Raw genomic sequence first — 20,909 nt, forward strand, 5'->3', positions numbered from 1 at the left:
CAGGGAGTTCAGGATAAAATTTCCCCCAGGACCAATGCTAGAGCTCCCAAAGCACCCCGCCTGTCCCCTGTCCCCCTGGGAACCCTGTCAGCCCCTCCTCATCCTCCTTCCCAAGGATTTGGCTGCTCCAGCTGGTTTCCTTCTCCCAAGATCGGGGAAATGTGGGGGGGTTACAGCCATGGGACCTGCACAGGCTCAGGGAAATGGGAATTTTCCTCCTCCTTCAACAGCTGAAGAGGAAAGGCCCAGGACATGATGGATCACAGGATGTCTCCGAATGGGATGCTCCCACTTACCCGTAGAGAAATTTGGAATAAAATAAAAACAAACAAACAAAAAAAAAAACCACCCCAAAACAAACTAAAACAAAACCTTCAAGTCTTAATTTTCCAGAGGGAAAAGGAGAGAGAAAAATAAAGCTTCCTGCTCCACTTACAAGAGGGATCTCTCTGGGTTGGTGACACAAAGGTTTCAAAGCTTCCTACGTGGGTATTACTCAGGAATGACAGCTCTGGAATCAGCTCTTGGAAAGGGAGGAGTCTCCCCCTTCTTGCCCTCAACAGCAGAGAGAACCACACAACCAGCCTGGGGGTCCCAGAGCCCCCCAGCATGCAGGGAAAAGGGGGGGAACACCCACATTCCATTCAAAACAAAAACAGGCTTCCAGGAAAACTTGGGATCCTTCCCCAGCTGCTGTTGTGCCAAGTTTCTTTCCAAGTCCAACTCTGCAATTAATTTTCCTGTTGGAATTGAAGCAAGAGGGAATCAAACAGTTCTTCCAGCCCCTGAGGAGAGCAGGGTTGGCCACAAGTTGTTTTTTTTTTCCATGGAAAAAGCCAGAAGATTCCAAGTCAATGTTTAAAAATTAAAAATTTTATATATATAGATATATATATATATATATAAAAAATCATTCTGTTCCCTACTTTTCCAGCTCTCCTCTTACAGTTTGTGATTTGGCAACAGGATCATCCCATGGCAGGAATTCTTTTTTAAGGAGGTGAGTGAGCAAATGTAGTGAAAATACAGTTCCTCAGCAATTCCCTGATGAAATCCAGGGATTCTCCTACATCCAGCTCCACGAGGACTCACGAGAAACTCATCTACATGTGATAAAAGTTCATGGACAGCGTGGACCAGGTTTTATCCCAAAAAACCTGTTGAAACTTCGGTTTGTGGCAGCACAGGAACCATCAGCTGGAAAACGGATTCATCCAGAAGAAAGCTACATGGGTAATATTTTTTATGGCTTGTTAATTATCCCGGGGTAACGGGGGGTCGTGGATCACACCGATTTCATTGCACAGTTCACAGGAGAGAGAAGATTCCAAACAAACACTGGAATCTCCACATGGAGCACCCTGGACTGGAGACGCTGTAACAACCCTCCAAAAACAGCCAAAACTCCTCCAAAAAGGAGGAAAACACTGGCTTAGGACACGGATTCTTACTCAAGCATCTTCCAGGATTGTGTTTACAGGGATAACACTTGGAAGAGTTTCTTCCAGCATTTAAAAATTCCAATAGTTTGTGTTTTATAGAAAAAGTCACGGCAGAAAACGAAATAAAAACAGTCAAAGCCACCTTAAAAGTTTGGAAGGGCTGTCTGTGATCCAGACAGGAATCCCTCCAAAAAAATCCACTTGGGAGCGGCTCTGGGAACACGGGGCCTCCGGCCTTGTGGCACTCAAGTCCTGAAGCTTCCAGAACAATCCCACATGGAGGAGGTGTCCAAACCACCTCCTCCTCCACGGCCATCCCTCCTTGGAGCTCCACTTCCAGAAGGTGGGAAGGGTTTAGACAGTTCCTTGAGAAAAAGACTCGGCTGTTTTCCTTTACATGTGGATATTGTGGAGAGCTTGATGCTGTTTCCCCTAAGGCTTGTTTTATTCAGAAAAAGAAGGGAATATATTCAACTCTGGGAATTCTTCATTGCTGTAGTTGGGCCCTTGGTCCCCCAACATGGTCAGCATGTCCTGTGAGGATACAAGGAGAGAGTTAGGATCCAGACTGGAATATCACGTATGCAACAGCCTCAAGGTGTGCCAGGGAGGGTTAGACTGGAAATTCAGGGGAGTGTTTGGACTCCATCTCAGAGGCTTTTCCAACCTCAATTCCATGGTTCCATGATCATGTTGGCAATTTAGTCACGGGTTTGCTGGAATAGATAGTGTGGACCACACTGGTCCCTTTCCCAAGGGAACACAGGGTCCATGTCCAAGGCAAATTTAAGGACAGCAGCAAATTTAAGCTATAATCACCAACTGCTGGGACAGCTGGGGCGAGACGATTATGAATTCTCAGGAATTAATTTTAACTTCATTGGACTGTAGCTTTTTTTTATTATTAATTAGAATTAGAAGGGTTAATCCAACTGGAATTTCACATTGATTCTGCAACAGACCAAGACACAAAGCCAGTCCTGCCCTCTCCACTTCCAGCTCCATCAGATTATCCAGGAGTTTGGGACCTCCCCAGCTGATTTCAACCACAGGGACAAGCTCTAGGTGACTCAAGATCAGTGGATCCCACTGGATTGGGAGGTTAAAAAGCTCCATCTTACTGGGAAGACCTCAGGCTGGCTGGGCTGGGGCTGCTGCACGTGCTGCTCCCCGGATCCTGGGCCGTGGTGCTGTCCTTGCCACTGCGGCCACATTCCCACGGCGTCGGCGGCGCGGGGCTGGAACGGGGCCGGGGTCTGCGCTGCCTCTGTGGCTGCTGGGCAGAGAACACAGGCAGTGAAGCATCCCTCCTCTGGGAATCTCATTTCTCCAGTGCTCTCATGGGACTGGGAAGGGCAGTGCTCTGTGCGGGGCCGCTGCTGGTGGCAGGACAGGGTCGCCCTCCAGGAATTCTGGCCACAGGTTCAGAATTCAGGTGTTTGCCATGGGATAGAACAAAGGGACTCCCAGAGGGGTTTGTTTCCTGCCAGTTAGCCTTAAAATGGTTCAAAATTCATCTGCTGGGATGAGCCCAGACTATCCCGAGCTGCAAGGGATCCACAAGGACCAAAGAGTCCAACTCTATGGTTGGAGGATGATTGAAGGTGATCAGTGTCAGCCAAAGCACAGATTCAACTCTGCTCCCCACATTTAGGCACTCCCAAAAACCACAAAAAATGACAGAGAGCACATCCCTCCAAAGCTGGATGCTCCCAGCTTTCCTCCCAGGGGTTTTTTCCCCCCAGTCCCCACTCACTGAAGCCTGTGCTGCGGCTGGCCAAGGCTGGGTACGGCACCGTGGTGGGAGAAGCCGTCGATCCCGGCCCTGCCATGGAGCTGAAGGAGGACGGCGTGCCCTGGAATGTCCCCATGCTGAAGGAAGGCGGTCGGGTCTTCACGGCCTGGGATGCCACTTGCTGTAAGAGAGGAAAAACACGGGAGAGGAAGAGGAGGCACGGATTCACCCCGACCCTCAGCTCAGGGAGGAGATGCCAGCTCAGCCCCGAAGGAGGAAGCACACGGACACGCAGCGCTGCAGAGTGGAAGCAGGACGGTTCCCCATGGAGAGCAGGGTCTGGAAGGCAGCGGGGACCCGGGGGCCTGCACCTGAGGGTTCGGGCTGTGCTACCTGGGGTGTGAACACTGGCCGTGTCCCTGGAGCCCAGGTGGTCCCGCTGACCTGAGCTGGGGTGGAGTGGCGGGAAATCTGGGGCAAGATCCGGCCGGCGGGCGAGGGCTGCTGCTGGATGATGTTCACTGGAGGGACCATGCTGCTGCTCCTGCAACAGAAGAGGTGTCTGAGGCCACGGAACAGCACTCACAGGAGGAAGAGGCACCAAACCCTTCTGCTCAAGTTGTTGGTGGAGGGAAATGAGCCCAACAATTGTGATAACTCTGCCCATCTGGGAAGGGTGTCACCCCTGGAGTGTCCCAAGAATGTGTGGATGTGGCACCTGGGGACTGGGGTCAGTGGTAAACACAGGTTAACAGTCAGACTTGATGGTCTTAGGGCCTTTCCAACCTGAATGATTCCATGATTCTATACTGGGAAACAAGTGAGAGGAACTTGTGGGGTTGTGTACACCCAGATCCTGGGCATGTCCAAGGCGCAGCGGAGGAAACAGAGGGAATGGGGGCAGGTGAAGCTGGCCAGGTGAAGCCTCACCTGAAGTTCTCAGCAGGCCGTGCAGCAGTGAAGGTGTTTCCCTGGGCGAAGAGGGGCGGGTTGGCCGGCATGGTGCTGGCAGGGATGGCTTTGCTCTGGTCTGCAGAGAGAGCACGAGTCATTTTTGGGCTGGGACATCTCAGGAACAGGGACAGAGAACCACTCGGAAGAGACGTGTCTGTGTGAAGGAAGACTCCTTTGTTCCTTCTCCAGACACAGACTCCAGATGATTTCATTAAATCCCGTTTAATTTGATTTTCTCTCCATTTTCTACTCAACTCACACGGAGGTTCTCTGGGGTCAGAGCACCCACCGCAGACGGGGAGCAGGGAGAACTGCTCCGCAGGGACAGGCCGGGAGGATGTGACCAGGGCAGGCAGGAGGAGCAGACGTGTGCTGCTGACCCACCTGTGCTGATGCCGGGGAAGATGTCCCCGAAGCGAGGGTCCCGCTCCTGGCTGAACAGGCTCTCGGCCTTCTCCAGGGGCTTGCTGTGCTCGGGGCCGGCAGCGCTCACGGGCTGGACGGGCACCTGGGGCGGGACACGGCTGCTCACAGCTCGGCACAGGGGAGGGCAGCGCAGGAGCCGCTGAGGGCCCGGCTGCTCCCGGCACTCTGATGCTTTCCTGGGATAGAGGGGCTGTTCGGGATGCTCAGTCACATCCCTGCAAGTGCCCAAGGCCAGGCTGGACAGGACTTGGAGCAACCTGGTCTGGTGGAAGTGTCCCTGCTGTGGCAGGAGGTGGAAGTGGATGGGCTTTAAGGTTCCTTCCAACACAAACTATCCCACGATTCTGTGATTCCACATTATAAACGGTGGAATCGAGCAACACCTTCCCCTCAAACCCCACCTCAACCTGGTGCTATCACCTCTAAACCTCCAGCAAAACAGTGACTTAAAACAGTGCAGAACAACAAACAGGGAGTGCCCAAATCCCTCTGGACTCACCTGTGAGTGCTCGTACCCAGCCAAGCTCTCCCTTCCTGGGCCCACTTCCAGCTCTGCCTGCGGTGGCTGCTGCTGCCTAAAATAGAGAGCGTCTGTAACAGGGGAACACACACAGGCTGCTAAAGATAATTCCCAAGGGAACAGGGCTGGGTGGTTACAGCAGGGATTTGTCAGCCTGCAGTTCCTGGCTGCAGAGAGGGGAATTTGGGAATGAAGGGTGTGTGAGGGGAAGGCGGAAATGGGAAAAGGAGCTGAGCTCCTCCTGACCTTGAGGGCAGTGGGGCCGTGCCCATGTCCAGGGGAAGGCTGACGCTCTGCCCCAGCTGAGGCCTTGGCATGGAGTTTGCCAGGGCAGGCCGAGACTCCTGGCTCGAGTTCCTTCAAAGCATACACAGAAAAAAGAGATTTTAGAAGTCCCAAGTGGGAGCAAAAGCTGGGTCCTGTAGGGAGCGGGCTGTGGCTGTCTGAGGTAAGATGCAAAACCCCATTTGAGTGAAGGGGTTTTTGGGTGAGTTTCCACTCAAAAGGAAAGGTGGTGTCATGGCACAGGATGCTCCAGATGTGGGGGTTGTGCCTCTCTCCTCCACATCCAGTCCCAGCACACCCCAAACACAACCACAGAGACACTGCTGCTCTGCTCTGAACTTCCACAGGGATTTTAGGATTCTGGATGTGGGAATGGCTGCATGTGGAACAAAGAAGTTCAAAGAGAGAGATTTCCTGCATGGGGCAGGAAATCAGGCCTGCAGCAGATTTCAGCCCTGCAGGGAAGCAGGGCTACTTTGCCTCATGGCAAAAAAAGCCTGGATTTCCCTTTCCCAGGCAATCCAGCCTTCTGTTTGCCTGCTGGAGCTGCCCCTGCCGAGCCTGCAGCTCTAGATCACACACAGGCACAATTTCTAGGTCCTTTCAAGGGGTGTGGAGCTCCCTCATGGAAATAGAGAGCAGCTCTGACCATTCCCAAAGATGAGAGCCCCTGGGATGTCACAGCAATCCAAGAGCATCCTAAGGCAGATTTCAGCAATTTCAGGCACTGCTGGAGCTGAATTTTGGCAGCTTGTTAAGCTACACAACAAGACAGCCAAAGGCATTACAACTCCTGCACTTTTTAGTCCTGCAGTGCCTGGCACAGCCCAGCAGAGAACGGGAGCTGTAGGGACTTGGAGACTTCTCCAGGTTTGGGAAACTGATGGGAGGCTGGTGAGGGGGAGAGGCTGAGGCTCCCCAGCTCTGGGGTGCTCTGGACTGAGAGCCCTTCTGCAGGTACTCACTTGACGTTGGTGTTGGTGCAGATGATGTACTCGATCTCATCCGAGTAGGGGTTCTGGAAGGTGAACGAGCTGGTTCTCATCCACAGCCATTCCCGGTTTTTGGATCGGAAGCGGAACATGACTGACAGAACCTGGCCTTTTAACTTCACCACCTAAAAAAAATGGAATGACATCAGTAGCACCTGATCAAAGGTGGGGAGAGCAACCTGAGCACGAGTTCCTCCCCCAGACCCCTGCGATGGCCCTTTGCCTCAAACCTGGACCACCTCGTCTCAGTCTTCCCAAACCAAATGGCACTATTCCCTTGGGATAGCTTGATTCCTAAAGGATACAAGAGGGGAATCTAAAATCCCCTTTTTGGCTTCACTTCTCTTATCTCTTTGCACTGGTGAGATGTATGAAAAAGCCTCCAAGAAATGAAACACATGCTGTCGCTTCCCGTTCCAAGGGTTTGGAGCAATGGATATGAGCAGCTGGTTTTTGGAGTCATGAAAGCACAGGGGCAGCCTTACCTGCCCTGCCACCAGTCCAAGGCCCTCAGAAATAACAGTAACGACAACAGGGCAAGAAAACCACCTCCACTGCGGGCTCTGGAGCACTGGGCTGGGCCCTAGAGATGAACCAGGGTTTCAGCCACGTCAGGCAGGCACTTGGGAGCCACATCCCTGGCCCTAAAAGCCAACTGGACCAGCAGCCAGAGCTGGAGTTAAGACTGGATTCAGGAGTTAAGTAATCAGATGCTTCTGTTCCATTTTGCATTTAATGATACCACTAAATCTGCAACTGTTTGCATAGGAGAGTTATCTAAGTTTTGTTTTTCTTCTTGGTTTTCCAGTCAATTTCGTTGCTTTGCAAGCACCACGACATTCCAGTCTCGGAATAAACTCCAATCTGAATTCCACCCTGCATGCAAAGGGCAGCTACAATGCTTTTACCTGTTGAAAACTGTCCCGTAAAAGCTGTTGGTCTTCTGGATGGCAGAAATCCACAATGTCTTTCCCCAAAAGTTCCTATTTTTGAAGGAATTGTGAGAGATTGAGTCAGTTCATCTGGCAGGCAGATTCAATTATTAATCCATCTTTGGACAGGTAGTTCCTGCTCCTTCCCCCCAAATTCCTGTTTACACAACCCAAGCACAAGAGCTGGTGTGCTGTTTTTTAAAAGAAAAACACAACAGTCGTTGATTAATGTTTGATCTTTAACTCAATTTGAAGCAAAAATGGCTTTAATTGACATTTGACATAATCCAGAGACACCCAGCCTTCCCATGATCAAAGGACTTGGAAAAACACATGGAAAAGCAACCAGTGGAGAAGAAACACACGTCTGGGTTAACCCTGGGCACGGTTTATCAGCTCTGTTGGACAAGCAGAGCCACGATGCAGAAGGAAATTTAAGTTCAAAGAGCACTTTTTTCTTGAAAAGCTCCTAAAGGTCCTCACCTGGGGCTGGTAACCCACGGTGGCCACGCAGCGGTGGTCGATGAAGGTGAAAATCCCTTCGGTGTTGTGTCGGGAGATGAATTCTGTGGGCTGGCAGACGTTGTTCATGTCTGTGCAGTTGGGGGAGCTGGTCACCTGCCAGGAGCACAGGGAGAGTCAGACACCAACCCTGGCTGCACCTGAGCTGCCAGCCCTGCTCTGGGATTTGTGGCCATTGGGGAATGTTTTCAGACAGAAGAGTTTAAATTTGGGGACTCCCAGGACAAGGCAATGCTGGAAAAGGGGAGCAGGGCACTCACCTGGAGCCTGCCAATGGCCACGAGACAGAACTTGCTGCCCTGGCCAGCATCGGGGTCATCGTCAGGCAGGGAAACACCTGGGAGGGGAGGGCCAAAAACTCCAGCAAGGTTAGTACAGGAAAAATGGCTCATTTCAGAGGAACAGACTTCAAGACATCTCCGTGCCCTGGTTTGTAACCCAATACCCTTCCCCATTAAGGGATTTTGGAAATTAAGGTGCCCTCTCTCCCAATGAAAGTCTCTGAATTTCAGACAGTTCAATATTATTTTCATCCTCTACAAACAGAGATCTGCTGCTTGGCCTGCAAAAATTGGGTCAATCTTGAAATGAAAGTCAGAGATACGTTTGCAAAGCACTTCCTGGCACCTTCAGCTCCTGGAGTGGCAGCTTTAGACCATGTGCTCTTAAACCCAGCCCACCTGACCACAGGTGAATCCTTACCTGCTGGGGGCCAGGCTTTGATGTAGCCCGTGCAGTGCACGACGACATAGTGAGGCTCTCCATCCTTGGCTGCACCTAAACCATTCCTTGGGAGAGAAACAGGTTGTGCTGCAGTGGGGGAAGGTGAGGGAAGGGGTTCAGCTGTATTATTTTTATGCTGTAGGTATATAAGCTATTTATGTATCATTTACCTGCAGCGATTCCTCATGAAGCTGAGACGATTGACAGAGACTGGATCCACAGAGCTGTTGCCACACCTGCACCAGGGTTAGAAAGGATTTGATCTTTTTTGATCAACGTGAAAATAATAAGAATAACAGGAACTTCCATCACACAAACCCTTTGTTCTGAAGAACTCAAGGGAAGTGACACTTGGGGCTAAAACTAATTGCTACTTTAAACTGGATCTTCTACAACAACAGGGCAAACAAACGCCTCAAGAACTTGACTGTAGGGAATGCTCAGCCATGTTCTATCATGTCTAGATTAAAATGAGCCCAAAAATAGCTGAAATAAAAGCATGGAAGGGCCAGGGTTAGGGAGCAAGTTTGGTGTTAGGGCCAGAGATTTCCCCAGGGAATTCCTTCCCACCTCATTCGGCAGATGAAAGATCTCCGGGAGCCCATGCACATCCTCATGGACTGCTGCCCTTCCTTCTTCACAGTCCCCGTCTTCAAATCCAGGATACGACCTAAGAAAAGAGAAAGGAGATGCTGCTGCACTGGGAGTCCTTCCAGCAAGACAGGTGTGGCACCAGGTAACGTAGTGGGAACTGGCAGGACACGAGTGTCACTGGTGATACCTTTAGATGCATTCTCAGGGGGGGCTGCAGCATCCTTGGTAGAAAGGCACCAGGGCTTGGTTCCCTCTACAAAGGGAAGGGTTCAATCCAAGCCCTCTGCAGGCTCTCCCACCCGCCAGCCCCTCGCGCCCCTGCCCGTGCTGCTGTACCTGTGAGGGCGTTCTCGGAGGTGGAGAGCTGCTCCCGCAGCTTGCCCACGTCGTCGGGGTGCACCTGCTCGTACAAGGTGCTGCCGAACCACTCGGACTGCGGCTGGTTCAGCACCGGCGTCACCGAGTCCGACACATAGACCACGCGCCCCGTCTCGCAGGACACGATGAACAGGAAGCCATCAGCTGCCTCCAGGATCAGGTGTTTGAGTTCCTGCAGACACACAGACACCTCTCAGCTGCACGGCCAAAACACACCCTGGGTTTGGACTTTTTCCTCGCACCCATGATTTAATTTTCCCCTCTGATTGCTGTAATTCCCACAAAGCAGCACCAGGCCAAGATCAGAAGGTTTCAGGGACACCTCACTGTGGCTTTCCAGGACCTTAAGGGGCTCAATAAAAAAAGAGGGACTTTTAGTATGGACAGAGACCTGGTCGGTGAGAAAGGAGGGTTTGTAGGTGCCATCTGTGGAGGTGTTGCCAGTACCACGCAGGGACTTCATGTGGGACACGGCCATGCGCAGGATGGTCAGCTTGTCCGGCTTGCGGGCCAGGGCGCTGCACGTGGGCACCATGTCCGACAGCTCCGTGATGTAGGCGGTCATCTTGTTCCTCCTCCTGCGCTCGATCTCGCTGTGGTTCTCCCTGCGAGAGGCCGAGGAGGAGAAAAGGAGGAAGGTGAAGTCACCGGGGTGGGAGGCTCAGACACGTCCCCACGTCAGCGCTCACAGGACACACAGAGATGCACCGGGGCCGTCAGGATTAGGAGTCAAGCCTCACATGCTGGGCGTGCACAGGGAACGTGGAGAGGGGCAAGGAGGAGAGGCTACACCTGGACCTTCCTCGAAGTCACAGCGGCTCTGTGGAACCTGGGGCCAGCGAGGAGCTGGGCTCACCTTCCCCACCCACCCACAGCACTGCAGGAAGACAAAGGAATTGCTGCTCTGCTCCCAAAACGGGGTCACCTCACTGCAGGTGACCTCAGCACTGTCCATCCGAGGGTGGATGAGACCATCACACCCACCAGGTCTGCAGCTAGAGCTTGGGCACCTGCTCTTCTGGGCAACCTGGGCTAGTGGGAGGTGTGAGAGCTCTAAGGCTCCTCCCAACCCCAGCCACCCCAGAATTCTGAGACCTGAATTAGCTGGGTCTCGCCTTGCAAATTCTCAGTGACATCAAGAGCCCTTCCCCTGTCACAGCAGGGAAAGCTTCCAAGCAGCTCACACCTCACTTCTGCACAGATGACCACGGCCAGCCAACGTGGGCAGCCCAGGGTGGTGACACCAACCTCTAAAGAGGCTCTCGGCACCCCTTTGGCTCACAGGGCACAGTTCCCTTCAGTCCCACAGACCAGAACTTGGTTCTTTTATCCAGGATACATAATTTAACCGGGTTCCTAAGGTGGGTTTTCCAGAACAGAGCTTAAAAGCCAGGTTTCCTATACAGAAGGATGGATCAGGTGCAAGGAAGCACATGGTGGGAAGTGAAATGAGATGGAAGTGTTGGAAGGAACAAGGATAGGCAGGTGAATAAACAGGATAAATACAAAAATGGAGCATTTATCACTACAAGGTGTGTGCAGACATTCATTGACCTCACCTTTGGGGCAGCTTCTCTAAAACCACAAGCTCAGGTGTGAAAAACAAAGATCCTTCAACTACAAAAGCTACTGAGGAATCACCAGACATTTACATTTCACTTGCCCACTGTCACTCTGCCACAAGGAAAGGATGGGAGGACTGGGATTGTCCATCCTGAGGGATGAGAAGGCTCCAAGGAGACCTTGGAGTGTCTCCAGTGCCTAAAGGGGCTCCGAGAGAGCTGGAGAGGGACCTGGGACAAGGCCTGAAGGGACAGAACAAGGGGGAATGGCTTTCCACTGACACAGGGCAGGGCTGGATGGGATTTGGGGAAGGAATTCTTCCCTGAGAGGGTGGGGAGGCCCTGGCACAGGCTGCCCAGAGCAGCTGTGGCTGCCCCTGGGTCCCTGAAGTGTCCAAGGCTGGGCTGGATGGGGCCTGGAACACCCTGGGATAGAGGAAGGTGTCCCTGCCATGAACGAGATGAGCTCCAAGGTCCCTCGCAACCCAAACCACTCCATGCTTCTCTGAAACATTCTTTGCTCCTGGGAACAAACCCTTGGAAGGCTTCCCAAGCCTCACCTCTGTGCCTTCCTGATCCCCTCAAACATTTCAGCACAGCTTGGTGCTGTGAAAGGCACTTTGGGGGGCAGGTTTTGCTTTGAAGACAAAACTGCCCAGGATGGCTTAAATCTGCAAGGCGGGAAGCAAAGAGCAAAAGGCTGCTGCAGGTGTGCACAGGTGACAAATCACCTGCACGTGGGCACAGGAGTCCTCACGGCCCATTCCTGGATTCCTGGTGCACCATTCCAGCCGACTGCTCTGGTGCTTTCAGGAAATCTCTCATTAATTACTAATAGAAACCCAGGGAAAAATTAAATCCAGGGAACCACCTTCCCTGGCAGGAAAACACCTGAGCTAACACACCTTTTCCTGCCTCTTCTGAGAGTCCAGCAGCACTCCCAGGACACAAAACCTTCCCAGATGGACAACTTGGACAAGAGGAACTGTGTTTAGCATAGGTTAGCAAAGCTACAGGTGAAAGCAGGAGCCCAACCCTGTGGCCTTTGGTAAACAAATCCTGTCATGTACTCCCAAAAAACATTCTTCCAAGGATGAGGTGTGCCTTTCCTCAATGCCTTTCCCCTCCTAATCACAATTCCATAGCCATTTCCAGGAGTCTGTTAAATCCTCTGCAGCAGATGAGGGAAGGAGGGAAAAAAAACAAAAAAAAAAAAAGAGAAGGGATGCCTAGAGAAACATTACGGAAAGGAAAAACTCTGCTTGTCCATGCTTGAAATCTCCATTCTCCTACCTGGCAAGTCTCTCCTTATCCGCTGAACTCTGCTCATCATCAGACCTAAAAATAAAATTAGCCAGCTAAGCTAAAAATGGAAAAAAAGTTGAAAGAAATGGAAAAAAAAAATGGAAAGATGGACTAGGAAACCCAGCCTAGGGACGGGTCTGTTTTGCAGAGGAGCAACTCCATAAAATAAAACAGTCATTAGTTTGCAACATTCCACATTAAATTGGTGCCTGATGTGCTGAATTTTAAAACTTTTTCTGAGGCTGTGACCAAGTTCTAATTTGCTTATTTCTAATATTAGAAATATTCTGATATTTCTAGCATATTTTTTTTTATTTACTTGACTTCAGAAGGACTCAAACCACTTAAAAAGCTGGAGAGTCCCAGCTTGGAATTCCCTGCAGCCCTTTGGCAGGTAACAGCAGGACAGTGATCCCTAAATCCTGGGGGCCCCTCCTGGCAAGAGGGACATTGATGGGCTGGAGTGTGTCCAGAGAAAGGAGCAGAGCTTCAAATAGCTGTAAAAATACCATGGGCTCGCTCCCAACGCTCAGAGATACTGTCAGACACCAAAAACTGATCAAAGTGATCCCAGAACCTCCAGAAAATCCCCAATTTGTACAGCTTCTGTGTAATTCCCCACAAAACACACAAATCACAACGTGTGCCAGGAAAGCCTGTTCAAGGAAAACTTGTACTAAGCAGGAAACTCGAATCTCTGCAAGTTTCTTGAGCAGGATGAAAAGAATGAGAGTCCAAGGCCAGAGCTGAAAGGAACGGTGAAAAAGAGGAATGTCATCACACTCAATGAACTGGTCCAAAAAACATCAAGGAGTACGTGTGGGTCCCTTGGAGCACCTTCAAGGAGAGATGATCGTGAGAAGGATGCTGCAGGATCCCTCTCATATTAAAGTTTTTTGGCACAAAAAGCTTTAAAATCATGGAATTCTTACCTGGCAAATCTCTCTTTATCGTTGGGCATCGGGTCATCATCACATCTAGGAAAAGGGGGAGAGGTTAAAGTGTTTACACTTTGTTCTTTCCCAAAAAACCACAGAGAGATCAAGGTTTAAAGACTGCCAAAGAAAATGCCTGGGGTTAAAAAGGCCGCCCTGGCTGCGGGTGGGCACTGCAGGACAATTCACTGATCACCCCAAACACTGTGGGTGAGCTACTGGCATCTCCTCCACAGGGTTTTCCATAGCACATTCCAGTCAAGGACGGTGGGATCACACTCCATTTAATCCCATACCAAGAAATAGATTAAACTGTGGTTGGAAGATAAAGGTAGCCCAAATCAGGACCTCCATCCAAGGGTTTCTCCTGGTAAATCCTACATCCATCATCCTGAAACCATTCCACGGCCACCCCTAAAGCACGGGAACGCAGGGAATTCCAGTGCCACTGGAGTTATTCAATCCTAAACCCTGCAGTGAGGCTACAAATAAATGACACAAGATATTCCAACTCTTCTGTGCTCCATATGGGTCACGAGGAGATCCTCGCAGCCTCGCCAGCTCCTCGGGAATAAGGATGTCTCTGGAACTGAAGCATCCTTACAACAGATGAGGATTAATTAACAATGCCTGAGGCAGTAACAAAAGATGGAGGAATATTGCTGACTGGGAGAAAGGGAAGGGTTTGAGGAACTGGAGCAATTCCCACCGCTTCCAGAGAGGAAAAGCCACAGGAGCAGAAAGATCTTGCTCCAGTGAAAACACACAGACACAGCTAGACCACAGGACAGAAACTTCTGGATGCCACACTCTCCCTCACCTGAGGAATTTACTGTTCCCTTCTCCATCGTCATCAAAATCAAGCCTGAAAAACAGAAAAAAAATATAACTGTTAGCCAAGTGGTTTCTCCTTTACTTTTCTGTCTGTCCCCATAGATGCAGATGATTCCTGAAAGGAAAAATTAAGTAATCCCAATGCAATATAGTGATTGTGACGTGAAACAAACAACGAAGTTTGGAAAGGGGCATCTTTTAGGTGTCTATCAGGAGCAGAGCAAGAAAAAACAGGTCCAAAGGAAGAAAACCCACTTGGAGCATTCCACTGCATCCCAACCTTCTGTTCCAAAAGCCTGGATCTCCTAGGAGAATCGGGGACCATCAACAGCCTACAGAGGACGTTTCACCTTTCCTTTTGGGATGGAAAGCTGGCAGCAGGCAGCATGGGAGGAGCTGCAGGGCAGTGGGAGCATCAGCAAACGGGGCTGAAGGAAAGAGTCTGAGTGACTGGGAAGGGTGCAGAGACAGATTTCAGTTTGCTTGAAAATTACGAGGCAATTTCTCCTGCCAGAAATCTGGGAACAGTCGCTCAACTCCCTTTGAATTTGCAAAGGCATTTTTAGCAAACAAAAAGCCTCCCACAAGCACACTGTGGCTTTCCCCCACCCCTCCCAGGGACAGCGCAGCTGCAAAGGTTGGAGTAAGGCTCCAAAACACCAAAATTCTCTGCTCCCCCAGGTCTTGCAGCAACTCCTGTCTTGCTTTCAATCCTCGGCGTGCATTTGCTCCTCCTATGAGGTGCAAAGCTTTTAATCCCCTCTGAATATGTCACTTAAGCCCCTCTTCAAGGGATGTAGCTGGCACACAACCACAAAGGGAAAGGACTGGACAGAGCCCACCTGAAGGAACCAGGAAACTTCTCAGAAGCAGCCACAGCTGCCCCTCCTGAGGCTGATGGCTCTTTCTGGAGAACAAAACTTCCTCAAAAAGGCTCTTTTCCCACAGCCCTCCCCGAGCACAGCCCCAGCACTCGCTCACTCACCCGGGCCGTCTCTTGCTGGGCCTCTGAGCTCCTCCAGCCTGGGCTCCCGACCCGGAGCTCCCGGAGCCAACAGCTGCACCCAGCGAGGAAACATCGGATGCCATCTCTAAACAGGAGTGGAAAAAATCAGGGAAATCAACCAGTACTACGTCCAAGCCCCTCTGGCTCAGTGGAACACTCCCCAGCAGGAGCAGTTGTGTGTCAGCATCTGTTGGGGCTGAGGCAGTGTGTGCTTGTGTCCTTTCATCTGCTGTAGCCGTTCCCAGCGCGGAGCACACGCTGCCTCCTCAGCTGGAGAGCTGAGGCTGCCAAATTAAAAGATGTGGTCTCTTTTTTGGAGAGGGGAGGAGCCTGGTGGGAGCAGGGAAGGGGCTGAGGCCACACGATGAAGGAGGGAGGAGGAGCAGAGCTGCGAGTTTCCCTGAAGACACCAACTTGCAGAGGGTTCATTTCCCAATCTGAGACAAAGAATGAACCAAAATGCCCGTAAAGCACCTCAAAACCCATCACTGCTCAGCTGGTCACTTCTGGCCTTCACCAGTACAGACCAGTGGGCACCACGGGCAGCACTGCTGGCCTGCCTGTGCTCAAGTGCTTGCAGCAGCCTGGATGAGTGTGAGGTGTCCCAGCCATGGCCCAGGTGATCTCTGTGGTGTGCCTGGACCTCAAAGCGAACACGCTCCCAAATTTCTGGTATTTCTGCCAAAATTAAACCTCTTTTACCACATTAACGCTCCCAGCCTCTCTGCCTGCCTGGTTTGTTTTCCTACAAGCAGCTGGCGTTGCTGAGGAAGCCTTTTCCTTGCCAATCCATAGTATTTCCCAGGGGTGACTACAGTATGGAACAAGCATCCAGCTCGAGGCTTGGCAGCTGAAGGAGCCAACAACAACAATCCCAACCAACAGTGGGAGTGAGCACAGCCCATCCAACACCAGCTCCAGCAACAAACACCAGGATCCTCTGGAATTCAAAAATACATCTGGAGAACAAAAAAAACCAGAGGTGGAAACCCTTCCCCATCTCCTTTCTGCTTGATTTTGGAACACTCAGACGCCGCTATGCCCCATCCCTTATTCCCAAGAGAAGTCCCAAGGTGACATCCAAGGATTTTGTTTAACAAAATGAAGTTTCAAGTGGGAATAAAGCAGGTCAGGAGGGTTCCTCCTTTTCCCCAGCCATATCTGAACACGGTGAGAACAGAGATGAAGTTTCTGGAGCACAGAGGATAATCCCTTTCTTGAGGGGAAGGAATTTCCGCTCTGGGCAGGGGAAGGAAGTGACACGGTGCTGTTCTCCGGACCCAGCTCCACAGAGGGGGACAGAGGGAATTGCTTTTCAAGCTTTTGAGATTTCCCAGGAGCCTGGCACAGGGATCCCATGAGGAACCTGCTTGACACCAGGCTTCAGCCTCCCACGGAGGAACATTTCCCTCTCGTGGCAGCCCAGGACAGACTGAGGTGCAGCAGCAGGACCTGGCATCGCTCTGCAGGGAGGCCAGAGCGGCCACAGCCTCCCAAAACCAGGGACAGCACGGGCAGAGGGATGGCATGGGGAGAGGCCTGGCTTTCCCACCCTTTGGGATTTCTGGGGAACGCACAGGAACGCAGAGATTCCTTCCCAACTTCTGTCTTCTCCCCAGTCCAAACACGAGCACTGGGACACTGAGGTGAATTCCTGGAGCCCGTGGTGCAGTGTTCACTCTGTACAACTCCCTGGAAGGAGCCTGGAGACAGCTGGGGTCAGGCTCTGTTCCCAGGGAACAACAGGAGGAGAGGAAGCAGCCCCAGGTTGTACCAGGGGAGGTTTAGGATGGGTATTAGGGAAAATTCCCTCCTGGAAAGGGCATTGGAAGGGGCTGCCCAGAGCAGCGCTGGAGTCACCGTTCCTGGAGGTGTCCAGCCAAGCGTTCCAAGAAGTCCCAGGTGGGTTTCCAACATCCTGGCTGGGCCTGTGTCCCAGCCCTTCCCAGAACCAATCCCTGCTTCCCTACACCATGTGTTGGATCTAATTAAGGCCAGAAGAGAGGAGCAGTAACCAAATGTAAATCCCAACCCCCCGCACTGCTCCAGGCTCCCAGCCCAACTCTCCTGGGAAAGGCTCTGCTGCAACCACTGGCATCCCAACAGGGAAAAAAAGGCTCCAAAATAAAATTACAGCAAATATTCCCAGCTGTGAGTTACGAGAGGGGCTGCTGCAGCTTTTAAATACATTTTTATTGTACAAAACTGGTGCTTTTTGCTGCAGAAGCTTTAGAAGGGGGTTATCTCCCAGGCTCATGTTTGGAGAATGAATCTCACAAGATTTGCTTTAAATTTACCCATTTGTGAGCTCCCAAAAAAGTTTGGAGCAGGTTTGGGAGCAGATAAACCAGCCTTAAAACGACTCTGCATTTCACTCACAACTATAAAGCTTTGATATTTCTGCTTTTGTGGCTTTTTATTTACAAAACATCTCAATTTCTGTGTCTGGGGTACATTAAATTGATTTTTTGAAGTAGGAGGTTTTTAGCTTGTTTGAGTTTCCCATGCAATGCCAGCTCAGCACTTTAATCCCCATGGGAACCTTCTCCAAGAAGAAATATAGAAACTAAGAAAAGAATGTTTCTTCCATTGCTAAGGGGTTGAAATGAAGACATTCTGGGTATTTTGGGGCATTACCCAGCATTCACTGGAGGTCTGAAATCTACTTTTTAACATCAAGGAAAAGAAGACCCACATTATTTGTGAGAATTCTTCAGAATTTATTCTCCTAATAATCTCCATGTTTGCTGTTTGTGTATTTCCCTCCCTCCGTGTAAAAGGCTTGAGTGAATATTGGTCACTCTGCCCATGATTATAAATATTAAATGCAGATGTTGAAAATTCTCCTTCAGGATTTAAAACTTTCTTATTATGCAAAAAACCATGGAACCCTGAAGACTCCACTTCCACAAGTGCTTGGAAGTACAGTTTAAACCCACAAGTATCTTCTTTCCTCCTGAACTGAATGGTCTGAGTCCCCAGTGCGTCTTCTCACCATCAAAAGCCACAAAACCTTCCTAAAACGTCAAAATAAAACCCCAGAATCCTTCAGCAGTGTCATTAAACACTCCTGGATAAACCTGAGCGTGTTGCATGACCCTCAAGCCACAATAGGAGTCACAAAGCACAAGCTATGACTAAAAATCACAAACAGGCTCAAAATCTGATCTCAGCCACCACGCTGTAAATCCATTACAACTTCATAGATGCTGGGTTAATCTCGATACAAGCTCAATTCAGAGCGGTTTGGCCAGAAAATTGATAAAATCACATATTTGGGGCTGTTTTTGGCAAGAAGCAGGGCCCAGCAGCTGCCAGCTTCCTGTGCACAGGGAGCTGTGGACTCTGGGGACCAACCTGAGGGAACATTGAGCTGCAGGCCCTCCCGCCCTCACAGCGCCCAGAGGGACATCTGCAAAACCTCCAAACCAGGGCAGCAGTTTTTGCTGGGAATTGAGAAAACCTCCGTCAAACACAGCTGAAAAGGGGGCTAGAACTGACAGAAGCCGTCGAGGAAAACAAATCCGAACGAGTGACGATGGAAACCCAGCCCAGGGAGCCCAAACACAGGGCCCTCCACCCGCCTCGAGGGTCTCCTCACAGCACCGGCTGTCCAGAGACACCCGCCCCAAGCACCCCAAACCCAGGTAACACAGCCCTGACTCCCCAAGGGTGCCCCCATCCCCTTTTCCCCCCTCACAGAGCCCCCCCAGGGCAGCCCCTCAGGGCTCCTCACAGCCCTGTCAGCCCCTCCTGGGCCCCTTCAGCCCTCCAGGGCCCCCTGAGGGTCCTTCTCAGAGCCCCACATGACGACCCCCGCGCCTGAGGGTCTCTCTCAGACTTCCATGGCCCCCTGAGAGCCCTTGGGGCCTCTCAGGCCCCCCTCAGCCCGCGGAGCACCCCCTCAGCCCCCTTCACAGCCCCACGCACCCCTCAGCGCCCCCATGCTCTCCCTGAACTCCCCCGGCGCCTCAGGGCAATCCCCAGCCCCGCTCGTGCAGCCGCGGCCGGGCTCACCCGCGCTGGCGGCGGTGGCGGCCATGGCGGGGGTCCCGGGCCGCCCCCTCCTCGCTCCGCTCCGCCGAGCCAAGATGGCGGCGCAGGAAAACCTCCGCCGGCCTCACAGGCACGGGGGCGGGGCCAGCTCCACGGCAGCCTCCTATTGGTTTAAACGGGGGGCGCGGGGAGGGACACGGGGAGATGCGGCACTGCTATTGGTCCAAACGGAGGGCTGGGGGCGGGACAACGGGAGGGCACGGCCAGGGGACGGGGCGAACGCGGCGGTGTCCCGCCCCCAGCGGGGATGGGCGGGGCTTTGGGGGCGGGGCTATCGCGTGAGGTGTTGATTACGTCACGCAACATTGGATTGGGATTGGAATTGGAATTGGAATTGGAATTGGAATTGGAATTGGAATTGGAATTGGAATTGGAATTGGAATTGAAATTGGGGTTCTAAAACCCAGGGAAGGAAGATTCGAATCCGGACTGGACGTGTGATTTGGCTCAGAACTGGGATCGGGATTGGAACAGGTTTTTGGGTCAGGATTGGGATTTGGGGTCGCCAACAGGACCCTACAACTCATCCTTTGCTGAAAAATCTCTGGAAAATCCCTACATCAACTACCAACTCATGGGGTGTCAAAGTTTCACTGTCTTCCCAAAGTGATCATTTTTTGTCTCAGAGTAGGAAAATAAAGAAATTCGAAGGAGATTTTTGGCATATTTTGGGTGTTCTGGGGTTTTCATGAGGCTGTCTTGCAAGATCCAAATGGGCACCTCAGTTCAATGTATTTTCCAAGAGTTTTTCTGGTCTGTTCCAACATAAACAAAGAACTATCCTGAAATCCTCTCACAGGCAAGGCTTTTGGGGATAGATCCTCCTGAGCGCTTCTCGAATCACCCCAAGTCACCAGGAGGACCCGTGAAGGGACCCAGAGTCGTCTCCCGATGGCAGAAGGGGGTGCGGGGTTGGAATTTAATCCTCTGGGTTGTGTCTGAAAGGTGATCCCCACATTCCTGCAGAATTCATGAAGGCCTGGAGCCAGCCGGGCCGGGACAGAGACCCAGCACTGGCCGCAGGGAGGTAAGGAAGGAGCAGAGGGGACCCAAGACCACATTTTCCCTTTTTTGTGGGTGTTTTTGACCCCTCAGCCTCATGAATCCCCCTGGTTCTGGCCCTCAGGGACGTCACTGGGAGCTGAGCGCGTGGGGGACGCGCTCTGGAGGGTTCCTGGAGCCAGGAGGAGACACCTGAGCGGTCCCTGGAGCTGGGAAGGAGACACCCGAGGCTCCCTGCATGGAGACCCCCACAGGGCTGCCCGCCCTGGACGTGGACAAAGCCGTGGCCACGGCCTTCGTGGTGCTGCTGGGGCTCTTCCTCCTCGCCATGACCGTGCGCTGTGCCCGGCTGGTGGTGGATCCCTACAGCGCCATTCCCACCTCCACCTGGGAGGAGGAACCCATCAACTGACCCCCAAAACCCGCCGGCTCCCCCAAAGCCCTCAGGGAGCCCCACCAACCCCCCAGCACCACCCCGGCCCCAGAGCACCCCCTGCCCCGCGGGTCCCCCCTTCCTCCAGGACCCCCATTTCCCCCCCCTGCTCCCCGCCAACCCCCATCGCCCCCGGTGCCGCAAACCCCTCCGGACCGGCGGTTAAAGGATCGCTCTGGGGCGGGCCTGGCCGCTCGGTAACGGCTCCAACGGGGCCGCCTCAGGAACCGACCGCGGCTCTTCCCGCTGCGCGCGTCCCTGCTTTTGGAACGG

At 52.1% G+C, this 20,909-nt stretch overlaps 2 protein-coding genes across 9 annotated transcripts; one reads left to right on the forward strand and one right to left on the reverse strand.

The window, feature by feature from the left end:
- Positions 1-361: 361 nt before the first annotated feature.
- ARNT (aryl hydrocarbon receptor nuclear translocator) lies at positions 362-19,287 on the reverse strand. 8 transcript variants are annotated; one of them, XM_058860750.1, is made up of 23 exons: positions 19,163-19,287; positions 15,125-15,230; positions 14,126-14,170; positions 13,303-13,347; positions 12,359-12,403; positions 9,895-10,108; positions 9,462-9,675; positions 9,313-9,378; positions 9,102-9,201; positions 8,702-8,767; positions 8,511-8,596; positions 8,069-8,145; positions 7,770-7,904; positions 7,263-7,337; positions 6,328-6,479; positions 5,324-5,434; positions 5,057-5,132; positions 4,516-4,639; positions 4,108-4,207; positions 3,622-3,721; positions 3,199-3,358; positions 2,564-2,718; positions 362-1,976 (listed from the first exon to the last, which is right to left on the reverse strand). In XM_058860750.1, exons 1-23 carry the CDS (start codon positions 19,185-19,187, stop codon positions 1,887-1,889), a joined length of 2,367 nt encoding a protein of 788 aa, XP_058716733.1. In that variant the 5' UTR covers positions 19,188-19,287; the 3' UTR covers positions 362-1,886. The 8 variants fall into 8 exon arrangements, with proteins under 8 accessions (XP_058716733.1, XP_058716730.1, XP_058716729.1 ...); XM_058860747.1 differs by having other exon boundaries at positions 2,564-2,715; positions 3,571-3,721; XM_058860746.1 differs by having other exon boundaries at positions 3,571-3,721.
- CTXND2 (cortexin domain containing 2) lies at positions 15,237-20,682 on the forward strand. Its single transcript, XM_058860784.1, has 3 exons — positions 15,237-18,792; positions 20,001-20,228; positions 20,328-20,682. Exon 3 carries the CDS (start codon positions 20,442-20,444, stop codon positions 20,613-20,615), a length of 174 nt encoding a protein of 57 aa, XP_058716767.1. The 5' UTR covers positions 15,237-18,792; positions 20,001-20,228; positions 20,328-20,441; the 3' UTR covers positions 20,616-20,682.
- The last annotated feature ends 227 nt before the right edge of the window (positions 20,683-20,909 follow it).

The sequence above is a fragment of the Poecile atricapillus genome, chromosome 33, assembly GCF_030490865.1.
Source record: "Poecile atricapillus isolate bPoeAtr1 chromosome 33, bPoeAtr1.hap1, whole genome shotgun sequence".
Classification (NCBI taxonomy): domain Eukaryota; kingdom Metazoa; phylum Chordata; class Aves; order Passeriformes; family Paridae; genus Poecile; species Poecile atricapillus.